Here is a 15,702-nt window from a genome sequence, read left to right on the forward strand (position 1 = left end):
CACCCTTGTTTTAATCCCGAAGTTGTGTTCATCTTTTTCGATAGATGGTCTCCTACCCCCAACTTTACTTGTACCCAGGTGTTACTATGCAGAAGGATTAGTTGTCTTAGGAGCAATGATGGGATACCTAACATTATTAGTTTTTGCCACAGAATATTTCTGTTTATATGATCAAATGCTGAACTGTAGTCAAGGAAGCAGATGTACAGAGGCTGTTTGATTGCAAGTGCAGCATCTATCATTAGTAAGAAGTCGGAAATGTTAGTGGCAGTGCCCATGTCTCTACAGAAACCGGTTTGATTGTAGGGTATTGCTTTAATTTCTGTGGCTCATAATGTTAATTCTTGAAGGAGTACCCCGGCATAATATATGGCATCATTGTCCAGAAGAGCTATCAACCGATAGCTCTTTGGGTTGCTCCTGTTGCCTTTTTTGTACATGAGAGAGATTATTGAGCCCCTCCACGATGATGGTACTATTGATGTCTGCAGGATTCTATCAAAGATCGGTTTAAGTATTGGAGTTCAAAATTCAGGGTCTTGTTTGAATAGTATGGGCGGAATCCCGTTTGGGCCAGGAGCTCCCTCACGTCTACCTTTCATGATTATTTTGTTAACTTGGGTGTTTGTGATTGTGAAGTTCTGTCCATGTTCTGCATTAGAGTTTGGCTGGAACGGTTGAATTTCCATAGAGGTACGTTATCCATGCTTCTTCTGAGACGTTGGAGCTGATGCATTGAACTTGCGGGTTAGATAGGGCATTAAATCTTCTTCCAAAATTGTGCTCTATTGTTATTTTTGATGCCGTACAGGAGTCTGGCCCAAAGAGATTCTTCGACTTCCTTTTTGTTTTGACAAATACGTTTTTTGTGAGTAGCTTTTAACTGCCTCAGTTCTTGTAATGCTGAGCGGTCTTTCTTCAGCCTCCGCAGTGTGAGGTTTATCTGTGCTTTTAGCTGTTTTAATTTGGCGTTATTCCGTAGGTTGGAGCCTGGCTGTGGGTTTTGATGGCACTTTATTCTCCTGTTTCGAGAGTGTCCCTTTATATCACCGTAGCTGGTACATAGGGCGTTTGTGAATGCCTCCCAGCCTCCAATTATGTCGGGGTTGGCTGCTTCCCCTTCTTCCCAGAGTTGTTTCGCTAAAGAGAGAAATCCTTCAGGATCATTGGTGCTACATTTTACTCTTTTCTCGTTGTTGATATATTCTGAGCAGAGTGTATTTGCTTGTAGCCATTTGTATGTTGATGGCTCTTCTACCGTTATTTCCTGGGGTAAGTGATCGCTGAAGTCTATGCTCCCAATGCAATCGTTTTTTACTTTTGTGAACATGCAGCGAGAGCAGAATGTATAGTCAATTGTGGACCTTGTTACTACGTTGTTAAATGTTGCTGTTTGTGGGCGATCTCCAGGAAATCTGCCATTTAATGCACGTGAGCCCAGTTGCTCTAAGAACGACAATACATTTTTCGAGATGTTTGTGAGTATTCCGTCTGTGTTAATGTCTTGGGGCATTTCCTCTTAAGCAAATGGATCCTCCTCTGAGTGTATGTCATCAGCTCGTTTCCTTCGCATGTTTAGATTGAAATCCCCTGTGATTATCCAGTTGTTTTCTCTTCCGTTATTATTTTCACCAGCTCCTCCTTTAGTTGTTGACTCCCTTTGTTTTTATCACGTGGGTGCAGACAGAGGTTTACAAGTATTATATGTTCTTTGATGGTCTTCCCCTGCAAGGTAATTCGAGTTACTTGCATTTCATTTGGTGGCAATGGGTTGTATGGTAAGGCTCTGCTGCATAAATACTGCTTATAGAGCTGTATGTAGCTAGACCTCCCTTATTGTGACCGAATTTAGCATTTCTAGTTGCGGATTTCGCGCGGTCCCAGCTTCTTACAGTTTATGATAGAGTAGGTTGCTGTGGGGGTCCGAGTCGTGTGCGACACACACGACTCGGACCCCCACAGAGAGCGGAACTCTAAGCTACTGATAAGGTAGTCTCTTTTTTATGGCCAAGAAAGAGATCTAAAGGGACAGCGGAACCACGTACCATCACATTAGGTATTTCTCGTGAAGGCCAATAGTGAGGCTCTTTCCAACAGCAACCTACTCTATCATAAACTGTAAGAAGCTGGGACCTCGCGAAATCCGCAAATGGCAATTGTGGCCTAACTACTAACAAAACAAATGGTCTTCAGTATAACCAATTTAACTTTGGATACTGACATGCAGTGGGGACAATAAATGTCGTAAAAAGGCCAAACAGAATATACAACTGGTAGCAGCAAGTTTAACGAGCCCCCAGTTGAAGTCCATGATCCGATCAGGAATTGATAATCGATCATAACAAGTGACCCTCAATAATAATCTAGGGGCGATTGTATACACTCCCTGGTATTGACAGATAAATCACATGTCTTGATAAAGGTGGTTATAATAAGGAGACACCACCGAAACGCGTTGACGCAACAAACTTTATAATTCAAGCCTCCAACACCATAATTGATATGTTATGTTATGGTATTTATTGTCTTGTATAGCGCATGGCTACTCAGAAGAGTGTCCCGGCGCTTTATTACCAACCTGCATCATAGGTTGGTAATAAAATATTATGCTGAGGTGGTAGCGATACAACACTGGTGTTATCAGATCGGAGCAAGAATATACAAATCGTATCCAACAATTTTATGTTGTAACTTTTCTGTCTGTTCCTAATTGTGCAGGTCGCAATTAACTGTACTGTTTTAATTTTGTTTTAGATTAGGGATCTAGATCAGTCATCCCTAATATTGTGTTTTTTAACTTATTCAAAATAAATGAATTTTTAACTTTCCTCATGTTTTTGTTGTATGTACTTGTGACATTATAAGGTTTATTATTTCAAACCTGTGTTGAGTTGTGCCTTAAGGGAACTTACTTCTCTTACTTTGGTTCAATAACCCCATTTCCCTTGGCTTACTGAAGGGGTACCTCTCCATTTTTCACACTATATTTCGTTTAGCCACCATGCACGCCAGCGTCACCCATTGTCTCAGATACACGGTCAGATCTGTGGGTTCCCACACATTCAGTATACACCTTCGAGCCTCTGGTCGTATTCCTTCATCTCATCATGAACCTTCGTCCAGAACGTCTGTATCACCGAGCAATGCCAGAGAATATGCATAAAAGTGCCAGGCTCACCACAACCCCATCTACACTCTCCGCTTCCCACTCTCCCCATTCGCACCAAATCGAGGCCCGGTAATATACGATCTATGCAAAATCTTTAGCTGCACCAGTCGCAGCCTCATCTGAATCGCCACTACCTTCGGAGAGGAAACTGCCTCCACCCACTCTTCGTCATCTAGTTCTAATCCATCTACACTCCACTGGGCTCTAACCCTTCCCAGCGGGTCCTCCATATTGTTAACAAGCTTCCTAAATATTAAGGAGATAGTCTTCTCAGGAAGGTGTCCATCCGGTATTCGAACTTTGAGAAGAGAAGCCTCCGGAAGCGTGGCGTCCCTGGATACATGGGCGAGGAGAGCGTGTCTCACTGACGATATTGATAATGCTCATTGTCATGCAAACTATACTGTTGCTTAAGAAAGTCAAATGTATGTACCCTGTCTCCTCCCCAAACATCCTTAATCTGGGTGATCCCTATAAGGTCACACTTATCAAATCCCTTAGAATTCCACAAGCTTCTGAGTCTCTCCGAATTCAACAGGGGGGTTGCCAATGTCAATCTTCCCTCCCAGCCCAAATACCTATTAGCAGCGTGCCACACATGCACAGCGTGCACAGTTGGGCCAGTTAGCGCGAACCGCCCTGACTTGGCATACAAAGCTCTGCTGATATCTCCACTGGATGCCTGCCCGTGGTCCATGGCATAACCTGGGTCTCCTGGGGGACCATAAACGACATGATTCACAGCCGCTAATTGCGAAGCCCAATAGTATATCCTTAAATCCGGGAGTCCAATTCCCCCATCGTACCAGGGGAGAGTTAATTTGACGACTGATATTCGGGGTGTACCGTCCCAAAGAAGCTGCCTCTGAAGTGCCTCAATTTCTTTGAAATAGGAGATCGGTACTGGGTCCATTGAGTTCTGAAGCGCATATAAGAATCGAGGTAGGGCCATCATCTTAAACACCGCACTCACCAGCAATGATAATGGAAGAGCTCTCTAGCGCTCCCCATCCTTCTTAAACCGGCTCAAGGGGGAGCCCAAGTTGTTGGCATATCTTTACTTCGGGTCAAGCGTGATGTAGATACCTAGGTACTCAAATCCTACTGGTTCAATCTGTATGGGGCACGACTGCGGATTTACTGGCAAAATGCAAAACAACAGTTGATGGACAGAATGCAGAACAATGCATTTGTCACCCCGAGTGGGATGGGTATGCTCAGTCGTGAGTCCCATGCTCTCCACACCACTGGATTCAAGCAAGCCGGGCTGAAGACGGCTGGAATGCCAGAAACCGGTTCTAGGAAGCTTGTTTCCGGTCCAGGGAAGGCATGGCTTGGCAGTTCGGGCTGGACTGTTCCCATGAGGCACAGGGTCAGGCTGATTTGCATATGGCCATGTCTGAACTGGGGTGGTGTGGAGTGCAAAGAAACTATGGATTTAGGTCCAGATCTCTGTACTGGGGTGAATGTATGACATTGTTCTGCATTCTGTCCATCAACTGTGGTTTTTGCATGCGGAATTACTGGTGGCTCGCCCTCTAGGACAAATAGCACAGATTTCGACCAATTTATAGCAAATCCGGAGTACCTTCCAAATATGGCAAGCACATCCAAAAAATTGATCAAAAACGCTCTGGGATTGGTGAGATAAAGCAGGATATCATCAGCATATAGGGAAATTGTATCCTCCCACTCCGGTGTCCACCGCAAGCCACTATCGACCGATCCCACCTGACCCACGCCACCAGCGGCTCCAGAGCAAGAGCGTAGAGCAGCGGGGAGAGCGGGCATCTCTGCCTTGTGCGCCTCTCCAGTAAAAAATTGTTTGATTTACAGTTATTAACAACCAGTCTTGCCATAGGATTAGCGTATAACAGTCGTACCCATCCAATAAACTCCGCTCCAAAATCCAGCTTCGCCAGCACTGCAAACAAATGATTCCATTCAATCCTATCGAACGCCATAGTGGCTTCCAAGGACACCAGGACCGCCGGCCCCTGTATCTTCGAGGAACCACCCAGAATCCCATGAAGCCTCCGCAGGTTTAGGGCGGTGTTCCGGCGTGGTATGAAGCCAGACTGATCGGGGTGTACCAAGGTTGTGACTACCTTGACTAACCTGGTAGCGAGTAATTTCGCCAAGATTTGGGGTTCTGCGTTAAGAAGTGAAATGGGTCTATACGAAGAGCATTGTGTCCTGGGCATGCCCGCTTTATGAATAACCACTATATTCAAAAGGTTAATTGACCCCGAGCACAAACAATTTCCAGTAGTTAAAAGAAAAGATAAATCAAATCAAATTCTTTCTTTTGTAAAGTTCATTAGATCAGTTCTTTTTATTTTCTTTATCTTTTCTTTGTTCTTTATACATCAAATGTTCTTCATCATATTCTCAATCTTCATAATCCAACAAGATGTAGCCAACAGAACAGAAACCAATGCCAACACGTGTTTCGTCCCGGCCATCAGTAATCCAATGACTTCTTCTGGGAAAAGATATTTATCTGCAGATATACAATAGCCAATTCCAAGGCGCAAGTGTTTCTCACATGATAGTATAAACTCTATATGTTTTCACAAATTAGAGTTCTCCAGGAAGAATAAAAAAATCAATATTTCTGGGAGAGTACTCCCTTCGCCATCTATCGCGTTCCAAATCGTAGGATTATGATTTGGAACCCGATAGATGGCTCTAATTTGTGAAAACATATAGAGTTTATACTATCATGTGAGAAACGCTTGCTCCTTGGAACTGGCTATTGTATATCTGCAGATAAATATCTTTGCCCTGAAGAAGCCATTGGGTTACTGTTGCCCGTGACGAAACACGTGTTGGCATTGGTTTCTGTTCTGTTGGCTATATCTTGTTGGATTATGAAGATTGAGAATATGATGAAGAACATTTGATGTATAAAGAACAAAGAAAAGATAAAGAAAATAAAAAGAACTGATCTAATGAACTTTACAAAAGAAAGAATTTGATTTGATTTATCTTTTCTTTTAACTACTGGAAATTGTTTGTGCTCGGGGACAATTTACCTTTTCATTACATTCTCTGCTTGCAGAGAAGCTTTGGGGACGTGAGTGGCCGTTTTCCCTTGTTCCCTTGAGCCACTTACTTGGAGAATACTGTATCGTTTGATGCTGCGCAAGAGTAACCCAGCCACTACTGTGTAAATTATTAAACACTATATTCGCAACCCGCTGGTCATATGGGAGCTGACCCTTCTCTTTACTCTCCAGGAACATGGCACAGATATATGGGGCGAACTTATGAGCATTCAATTTGTACAATTCTATTGGTAACCCATTGAGCCCAGTCGCCTTACCAGAATGTATCCCTCTAATTGCCTGTGCAACTTCATCGTCGGAGAAAGGGGAGTCCAAGTAGGACTTATCCTCCTCAGAAAACCCCAGCATGACAATATCTGTAATCATTTCACCGTTCTCCGCCTCCGTAAACCCTCCACCCGCGGTGTATACCCACTTATAGTAATCGGAAAATCCCCTGTGGGTCAGTAACTGTATCCGATTCTGTTCCCTCTAACTCAAGCACCAGCCTGGATGCCCATTTCTCATGTTCAAGCCACGCAGTCAATTTACCCGCCTTGTCTCCATGTTCATATATCCGGCTCTGTATGGCATTATTCTGGGCCATCGCTCTATCTCTGGCTAGGCAGTTGTACTCATCTTGTTTTAACTTCAAAAGGTGGAGATCCTCCGGAGAGGTTGATCTAGCCACCCTCTCCTCCAATCTCATCACTTCCGCCTCCATCTTAGTCACCTCCGCCTGACGTGCCCGCCTCCTCCCCGCCACCTAAGATAAGACCTCACCTGTTGCTACTACCATGTATGCTTCCCACAGGGACTGTGCTGAAGCGACCGTTCCCACATTCTCCTGGAAGTAGCGTTCTGAAATCTGAATCACTTCTTTCCGAGTGGCTGGGTCTTTAAGATGCCATGCACTAATAGGAGCAACTCTGCCCACTGCCGGCTGTCCAAATGCGAACTGCAACCACAGTGGAGAATGGTCAGCAATACCTCTGACAAGAAATCGTGCCTCTTGAACTGTGGCTGCCATAACCACTGGTATCAATAGGTAATCTAAACTTGGACAAGCTATTATGTGCAGCAGATATGTGGGTAAAGTGTGTCTGCGTCGGGTTACGCACTCGCCAACTATCTACCAGTCCCAATGTCTCAAGGAAGTTTGGGAGCCACCTCTGCGATGGTCTGAGTACTCACGCCGGGCTCCTATCAACCTCTCCATCAAGCACCGCGTTGAAATCTCCCCCTAATACCAAATGGCCCAGGGGCAGAGTAAGAAAAACAGCACTCAGGTCTCGGAAAGTGTCAGACTGAAGTCCAGGCGGCACATATACTGACAACAAAGTAACCAGCTTCCCACACAATTGCCCCGAGATACCGACATACCTGCCCCTTTGATCCGACCATGTGGCCTGGATTGCCATAGGAAAGGAATTTTTCACCAAAATACCGACCCCTCTGGACCCAGTGGTATACCCGGCATGCGCCAACAATTTATATCCCCCTTTATGGAGGGTGATGCAACAGTTGCCTACATGATGCGTCTCTTGCTATAACACCACATCTGGGGAGTGCCTTCTAATAAGCTGATTTACCATCCCTCTCTTAATCCTGTCACCCAGACCATTAACATTCCAGCTTAACACCTTTATCCCCGATCCATGACACACGTGACCCACACACAGAACGTCGAGCTGCAGCATTTCCACCTGATGCAAAAAGAAAAAAGGAAAGGGAGACGCGCCAAAAAATCATGACTCTGCCTCCTAATGCAAAGAAAGAAAAAGAAAGAAAACAACAACCATGTAACAACAGTACCAACCCCCCTACCCCCACCCTGCACCCCTGCTCGCGGCATCGGACAATCCCCAACTTGCAGTGTGCCTGTCGCCCCATACTCTAACTATCCAACTATCTAAAAGTAGACCTGAGGAGGATGTCAGAACCCCGTATCCCCGCCCCCACCCATCAGGATATCATGACTTGTGCCTATTGTAACACACTTTCTTAAGGATCAAAGCTGACGGAAACTACTGTGTGTGGTAACCTCCTGACAAACAGCAACGTCTCGAATCAATGCAACGTACATCATTCCTGCTCTTGCAAGCCATCTCCACCTCCACCACTCTGACCCTGGGGCCATCCCTGAGGGGGAAGTCTATCCAACCAGTCTGAAGCAATGTGCGGATTGTCAAAGAACCAGACCTTTCCATCAACCTCAATCCGCAGCCGGGCCGGAAACATCATTGCATATTTCAAACCTCTGTCTCTTAGTCTCTTCTTAACACCAAGGAAGCTCTGACGCTGCTTCTGGACCGCCTGAGTGAAATCCGGAAAGAATGTGAGAGTGGAGTTTTCGTACTTCAGGGGGTCTCTGTCCCTGAAATTAAGCACCCTTGCGATCATTGGACAGGGTGGAGCCCCGGCCTTCCCACCGTGACTCTGTGTGCAAGCTCTATTATGAAGAAATTCCCCAGTCCCTTCGGCTTCAGATGGTTGAGGATGATATCTTCGACAAAGAGATCAGGGGCCTGGCCCTCGGCTTTCTCCGGAACACCAATGATGAGCACATTATTCCTCCGAGCCCTCCCTTCGCATTCATCCAGCTTCCGGCTTGTGATATCACTAGAGGCTCTGAGATTCCAAACCTCCTGTTGCAGCTGTGATACATCATCCATCAAGCTAGCGGTTTTGATATCCAACAACTTTACTTTCTCACTAGTTTTGGTGAGATCAGCGCGGATAAGATTGACCTCGATGGTCACGGCATCGAGCTTATGGTCCAGTGACTCCATCTTCTGCCCAAGAGAAGTCTTAACACCATCGATGGCCGCCATCACATCCAGCAACGTGGGCTCTGATGAAGGGTCCGCAGAATCCCCACCACTATTCTATGTTCTCCCCGGCCCCGGAGGCGAGCCCCTGGGCTGCGTGTATCGGTCTAGCTTGTTGGTCTGGACGCAGCGAGACCCCTTAGTTGACCTAGGCTGCTGTTTCTCACTCTCGGGTTTGGTTGCCATGTCAAGTCTTTACTCGGGCAACTCGAGGCCTCCCGCCACAGCGGGCACACAGTAGCACCCTAGGCGATGCCGATCGACACTGTGTGACCCGCTCTCCACACTCCAAGACTGCGTTCCAACAAACGGGTCAGGCAACAAACAATCTGAGAATGCCGGGTGACAGTCAAGGAAGTACAGTAGTTACCATCCTCAATGCAAAGAAGGAGAAGGCGTCCGCCATAAGGGGCCCTAACAGTACAGTTGTGATCTGCGTCCATTCACTCAATGATCCGGACCTTCAATCGGGACCCCATCCAACGCCGCTCCTCGGCGCTGCACTGCCCGTATCCTCAAGCCCCCACCGGAGGTATATCACTCCGTGCAAAGCTTCAGGCTGTGGTATTTTGGTATATGCAGTCAGGCTGAAAGCCCTCCATCGTGAGGTCCCGCTGTGCCTTGTTTCAGCCCCTTATTCCCTGTGCTGGAGCTGGCTCACTTGTCACCCATAGGCTAGCCAATAAGTGTCCCGCGTCAGATAGTCACGGCACGCCAAAGCCACCACCGGCCAAAGCCGTCGGGCCCTGCCCCCACAGGCAGTCCAGGTCCCCAGCACCCGCCGTAGGCACAATCAATTTTGCCCCACTTCGAGGGGTGTCTCCCACCGCCACAGAACGGGTCCTTTTGCTGCTGTGTAGAACAGGCTGGGTGCCTCCCAAAGAGCGCAGTTGAAGTAACAGGTAGGGGGTGGCCAGGGGGGGTGGGTCCCCGGGCCGGGACCTCCACGATGCTCCGCTCGCACACTGCAAGACCTGCTGATGGACGCGGCAGGCTTTCTGCAACACCTGGGTCCGACCGGCGACTTCCGTTCTCGCCCCCGGGTGTTATTCCACTGGCCGCTGGCCACCTCACTGACGCAAGACCCCTGTTTTCTCAGTCCACTGGGCTCGAATCCGGCAGTTGGTCCGCTCCGAACCCGCAGCGGGACCGGAGCAACGTCTATCGATGCCGCTTTCCCTCCGCAGTCAATGCCCAGCTCGGCGCCGCAGGATAGGTGCCAGGATATCAGGATGAGGCGCGGTTCTCATGAGCCACTGACCTACGCGGCCATCTTGGGCGCTCGCGTAGCTCCTCCCCATGGTCTTTCAGTTTTGATGTTTATTGTCCTGGAAACCCTGCTCCACTCCGGTGTGGGTCTGCTTCTTTCAGAGTGTGCCCTAAGTGCATTGTGTTCTCCGTTCCCCCTGTACTCTGTGCTGTTGCTGCGCGCCCCTCGCAGTACTGAGAATAATCATGGGCTCAGTTGTCCAGAGCCAGGGTTTTCTTCTTGACACATTGATTCGGCCAGTAAGGGGTCAGGATACCTTGGTTTTGCAAGTGGTTGAAGTTTAATGCCCCATTCGTTGAATCTAGTTTGTTCCCTTAGGACTCTCTCGGCTAGGTCTGGTGTAGCCCAGACTGTTTTCGGTAACCCTGTTCCTGGATGATCAGGTGAGTCTTTAAACTCAACTGACTCCAGGTCAGTGTATTTTATGTTCTTTAAGGTATTGATGGACCTTAGTAAACGCAAGAAGTTGCCTCTGTATATCAACCCGTCCCTTTGATATATACTCTGGGTGAAACATGATTGTTGTTGTTGTGCCCGAGTCCCCTATTTGTTGGTCCAGGATGTTCTCTGTCGCTGTTGAGACCTCTGTTAACGATGATGGCCCCCGTGATGGTATAGTCAGGCCGAGTAGCTGGCTGTTGCTTGCTGAAGCTTTCTCTATACTTGGCGCTGACGTTTTAATTGTCTCCCCCTCCGTGCAAATGCTGCTCTGGGCGCTTTATTTTTACCTGCTGGCTTCATCGGCCCCTTTGTTAATGATGTTGCTAACCCTTGTATTGCCTTATTGAGTGCCCAGTCCTTTATTATGGTTATTGGTGGTTCCCCTATCGAGCTCCCGCTTTGTTCCCCGGTTTCTGCTTCAGCCCATCAATAGTTAATTCAGTGGCATTTGTTCGCTCAATGATTTCTAGTGCTTTTTCCTGGATCGGACTCCTTGTCTCTTCCCAACCTGGTACTGTGTCTTCTTCCTAACTACAAGAAGAGACTTGTTGGTCATCCATTAGTTCATCCCGGGGACTGTAAATTCCATCCTTACTATGTGGCAATGCCTGCTTGTGTTTTTGGTTTCGTCCCTTCCTCCTTTGTTTTCTCCGCTGTTTGGAGGATAATTGTGCACCTTCAGTCAGTACCGGTTTTTCCAGGGATTTGCTGGGTTGCGAGGTATTGCTATTGCTCCTTGGGTTAGTGCACTGTTTAGCCCTGATATGGGTAAGTCCTCATCCTCGCAAAGCTGCCTGCTGTCTGATATCTGGGCCGCAATTGCAGATTGCTTAGCCTGTGCCTTGGGTCTTTGGACTATACTTAGCTTTGTTGTTAAATGACCGCTGATGCTGGTGTGGGCCAAGCCTGGCACTGGTTGGGCTGGCACTGCTTTCCTTATGTCCGCAAGGAGGTTATCCAGTGCTGATGGTAATGTTGCTAGCTTGTCCACAATTGTTCTGCAGGTGCAGCTAGCCTGGGCAAATTTGGTCTCTGACTGTGCCCTCTTGATCAGATTGTTAATGTCTGCCAGCTTATCGTCTATGCTAGCAACAAAAATGGAGAGTGAGTTGAGGACTGACAATTGAGGAAGGAAATAATCGCATGAGCGGTCAGCTGCTTATAAGCACTAAAAGAAATTCCTCAGTATGAAAATGCTAGCTAGCATTTACAAAGGAATAGTTTGTTTAAAGTCACTTAAGCGAGGAAGCACAATTTGAAGGAGTTGTGTTGTACACACTCACTCTTACCTGACCAGCGTGTCGCTGCCTACTCCGACAGGACTAAAATAGAGCACATTCTCCAAGGAGAGCGAGAACTTCAGTCCTTCGACTTCTGAGATGTAAAGGTGCGTCCGGTTGTCACTTTGTGTAACATATGCGAACACCTGGTCTTCTGAGGCATCAGCTATATAGTATTCCTAACAGAAAAAAAGGTTGTTAGCGCCCATTGATCTTTCAGCATAACACAAAAATATAAGAAATCTATGTGGTTAGTTAGGTATGCCACAAAAAGTGATTAGAAAAACAAATGCATAATATGGGAGAAGGTGAACAGGATCAAACCAAAACCTATTTAATCACACAGCTCAATAATTAATTTTCAGCCTCCCACCCTCCTACCGATTTAAACTACACAGTATCTTTAGTTCCATAATCAACATTCACGGGGGGGCGCTAGAGGGCTCACTGCGGAATGGCCGCACTGTCGTGAGGCTCCCGCTGCCCGGAGCTATTATCCGCCTAGGGATCCTGATTATCATCGCTGCGCCCTGAACTGACCCCACAGATCTATTGTGATATCGACGGACTACCCACGGTCCAACTCCTGGGCCATTTGGAGGTTGCTGGCCGAAGTTACGAGGATCCCAAGCTTCCCCGACTTGCGCCCTGGAAGTCTGATGCCCTCTGGCCCGGCGTCATCGTTCATGCCAGTCCGGGGCTCTGCACGTGGGGTGTAGGCCTTGCTCCTCCCCTCTCCACCAGGCCCGCTCGCTGTCCGGGCAAGCTGTTTGGCCCTTCCTTGCTGTCGGACTTATCTCTCGGCCTTTACATCTGCCTGCCTAGATACCATTGCTCACGGAGACGCAACGGATCTTCTTCTTGGACTCTGAGGGCTTGTCTCCTTGAGCTGGAAGCGGAGACGGCCATTTCTCGTCGTTGGGAGTGGCGGGGCGCGCTGGCCTGCTCGTGCCCCCACGAGTCGAGTTTTTTTCTTCTTGGCCGTATCCCTTGTCCGGCCTATATCCTAACTCCCATTTGCCTTGGTCCCCCACTGCATCACTAGCGCTCCGCTATGGGGAAGCCGGACACTAAACAATCCAAACTGTCCTTTGACTCTGGAGGGGCTAGGCGGGGGACGCGTTTGCTCCAGGAAGCCGGGACTTCGCGGTCCCCCCCCCCCCCGAATGTCGCTGAGAGTGTCCCGCACCCACCACCACCGGATCTCACCCAAATGATGCAGGAGATGAGGCAGGGGTTTGCCACTATAGTGGACAAAGTGGACAAGATATCGTCGCGCATGGATGCGGTCGTCCAGAAATTGGACGTGCATGAGGAGCGATTGACGGCGGCGGAACAGCGCATTTCGGACCATGACGACACAGCGGCCACCCATACCACCCAACTGGCGAGAATGGACAATATCTTGCGTGTTATTGCCGCTAAGAATGAAGAGTTGGAAGCGAGGAGTAGGCGCAATAACGTGCGCATTGTAGGTGTGCCGGAGTCCACGAATGTGGGCAAAATGGAGACTTATGTGGAGAGGCTACTGGTGGGCGCCATTGGGACGGAAGTGTTCTCATCCCAGTTCATCGTTGAGAGAGCACATCGGACACTGGGACCTCGGCCGGCTTCTGGGGCTGCACCGCGCCCCATCATTGCGCGCCTTTTGAACTATCGTGACCGGGACGCCGCCCTCCAGGCCGCCCGCACTAATAGGGCCCTTTCCTTCGAAGGGGTGACTTTCACCATGTACCCCGACTTTACGCCGATGGTGCAGGACCAGCGTCGTAAGTTCCTGGGGGTGAAAAAGAAGCTTCAGGACCTCCAAGTGGACTACGCCTTGCTTTACCCGGCCAAACTCAGGGTGACGCATCAGGCTAAACAACATTTTTTCACCAACCCACAGCATGCTGAGGACTTCGCGAAGCGCCTCCAGCGTGAGCGGGCTGCTGCCGATATGGGAGGAGTTCGAGACCCGGAGGGTGAACATTCGGCGGCTGAGGAGGAGGTCGCCTGATCCTGGTGACTTTGGACTTTGTCTCTCTCTTTCCTGTTTTTTGGAGTACTGTGGACGTGTCTCTTTTATATTGGGTTCTACTGTCTTCCTTCTCCGCATTTGTGGCCTAACTATCGCCCGCTTTGATTTTTGGCTGATGCGGGGGTCATGTCTTTATTGTGATGAATGAGTGCGTTTTTGGTTTTTTATATCTTATGGGGGTCGGTATGGTACCGCAGGATGGTACTATTTGGTGTCGCGCTCTGGGCGCCCACCCCCCCGCGCTGCGCCTGGGGCCGCCTGATACTTGTTGGCGCGGACACTGGCGTGGCGTGAGGGAGTGGCGTCGTGCACCTCTGGAAGGTTCCCCGGAGGGTGTGCCCCATGTGTACCTTTGATTTGGATTCTAGTCCTTTGTTGTTTGACTGGATGTGTGTTGGGAAGCGGGGGGGGTGGGGGTGTGTATGGCCTGATAGTTGGGGCGATGTCAGGTGGGTGGATGGGGCGGGAATGAAGCTGTCCATGTTTGGTTGCCCGGGACCCCTGGATCGCTATGAGAGGTGCTGCTGTTGTTTGAGTGCACAGATGTGGTGTTGCGCCTGCTGTCTAGGCTGGTCCACTTTTCTATCTGGCGGAACTGATCCTGGGGTCCGTGCTCCCGTCCTTTTTGGGCCCGAGTGCGTCGGCCGCCATTTTAGGCTGCCACGTGACGGGGAGTGCTCTACAAGCGTAACACGTGTGCGAGTTGTGGGCCGCGTGAGAGGGATTGGCGGCGCGCGGCGTGCAGTCTGTCCTGAGTGCTTGTTGCATGGATGGTTTGGTTGGGGGGGAGTTGTTGTGTTTTTGTTTGATTGGTTCGGAGATGGCTGGGGACTGAGTGGAGTGCATGTGGGTGGCTGTCCGTGCCCTAGGGCGTGGACCTGTCACTGGCTGTGGCTGGTAGTTGGATGCCCTGTATTTGCTTATTGGGTCCCGCGGGGCCCTGAACCTGGGTGATGTCGACTGCTGTTGTAGATCAGATATCGATTCTGTCCTGGAATGTACGGGGACTTAATGATGCCAGGAAGTGTCGTAGTGTGATCCAGTACTTGGACAGGCATGCTATTCATGTTGCTTTCCTCCAGGAGACGCATCTGTGTCCCGCTCCCTCCCCCACCTTTGGCGGAAGGTGGGCTGCGGCCAGGAGGTTTGCTTCCTATTCTTCTTATGCTCGTGGGGTTGTCATCCTTGTTAAAAGATCGCTTGCATTTCAGGAACTTGGATCTGTGGGGGACCCTGAGGGGCGGTATGTGCTACTGTGGGGGCGGCTCGGGCAGAACACTGTGCTGTTTGTTAATTGCTATGCTCCTAATGTCGATACGCCAATCTTTTTTGTCACTTTGTGGGGTCATGTCCTTGCTGTGGATGCCACTTACATTGTGTGGGGGGGGTGATTTTAATTTTGCTTTTCAGGCCCAGTCGGACAGATCGGAGGGGAGCCCTCAGTATAATGTACAGGCTAGAGAAGTGTTGCGGGGGATTGTGGAGGAGGCTGGGTTGGTCGACAGCTGGAGGTACGCCCACCCTGCCACCAAGGAGGGCACTCACTACACCACACATGCTCGTTCATGGGCGAGACTGGATTATGTGTTTCTCTCTAGAGGGTTGATAGCTGGCCTAAGGGAGGCTACACATCTGGCTCGG

General features: G+C 49.0%; 1 protein-coding gene across 1 annotated transcript in view; it reads right to left on the minus strand.

Moving 5' to 3' along the window:
* Positions 1-15,702, minus strand: part of LOC147666329 (sortilin-related receptor-like) — a gene marked incomplete at its 3' end in the record, with an annotated part of 215,830 nt that overhangs the window by 52,397 nt on the left and 147,731 nt on the right. The window contains exon 8 of the mRNA XM_086949128.1: positions 12,051-12,220. Within this exon, the coding sequence (XP_086805254.1) occupies positions 12,051-12,220 (170 nt within the window). The remainder of the gene's footprint in view (positions 1-12,050; positions 12,221-15,702) is intronic.

This window comes from Lissotriton vulgaris, unplaced genomic scaffold (assembly GCF_964263255.1).
Source record: "Lissotriton vulgaris unplaced genomic scaffold, aLisVul1.2 SCAFFOLD_3467, whole genome shotgun sequence".
Classification (NCBI taxonomy): domain Eukaryota; kingdom Metazoa; phylum Chordata; class Amphibia; order Caudata; family Salamandridae; genus Lissotriton; species Lissotriton vulgaris.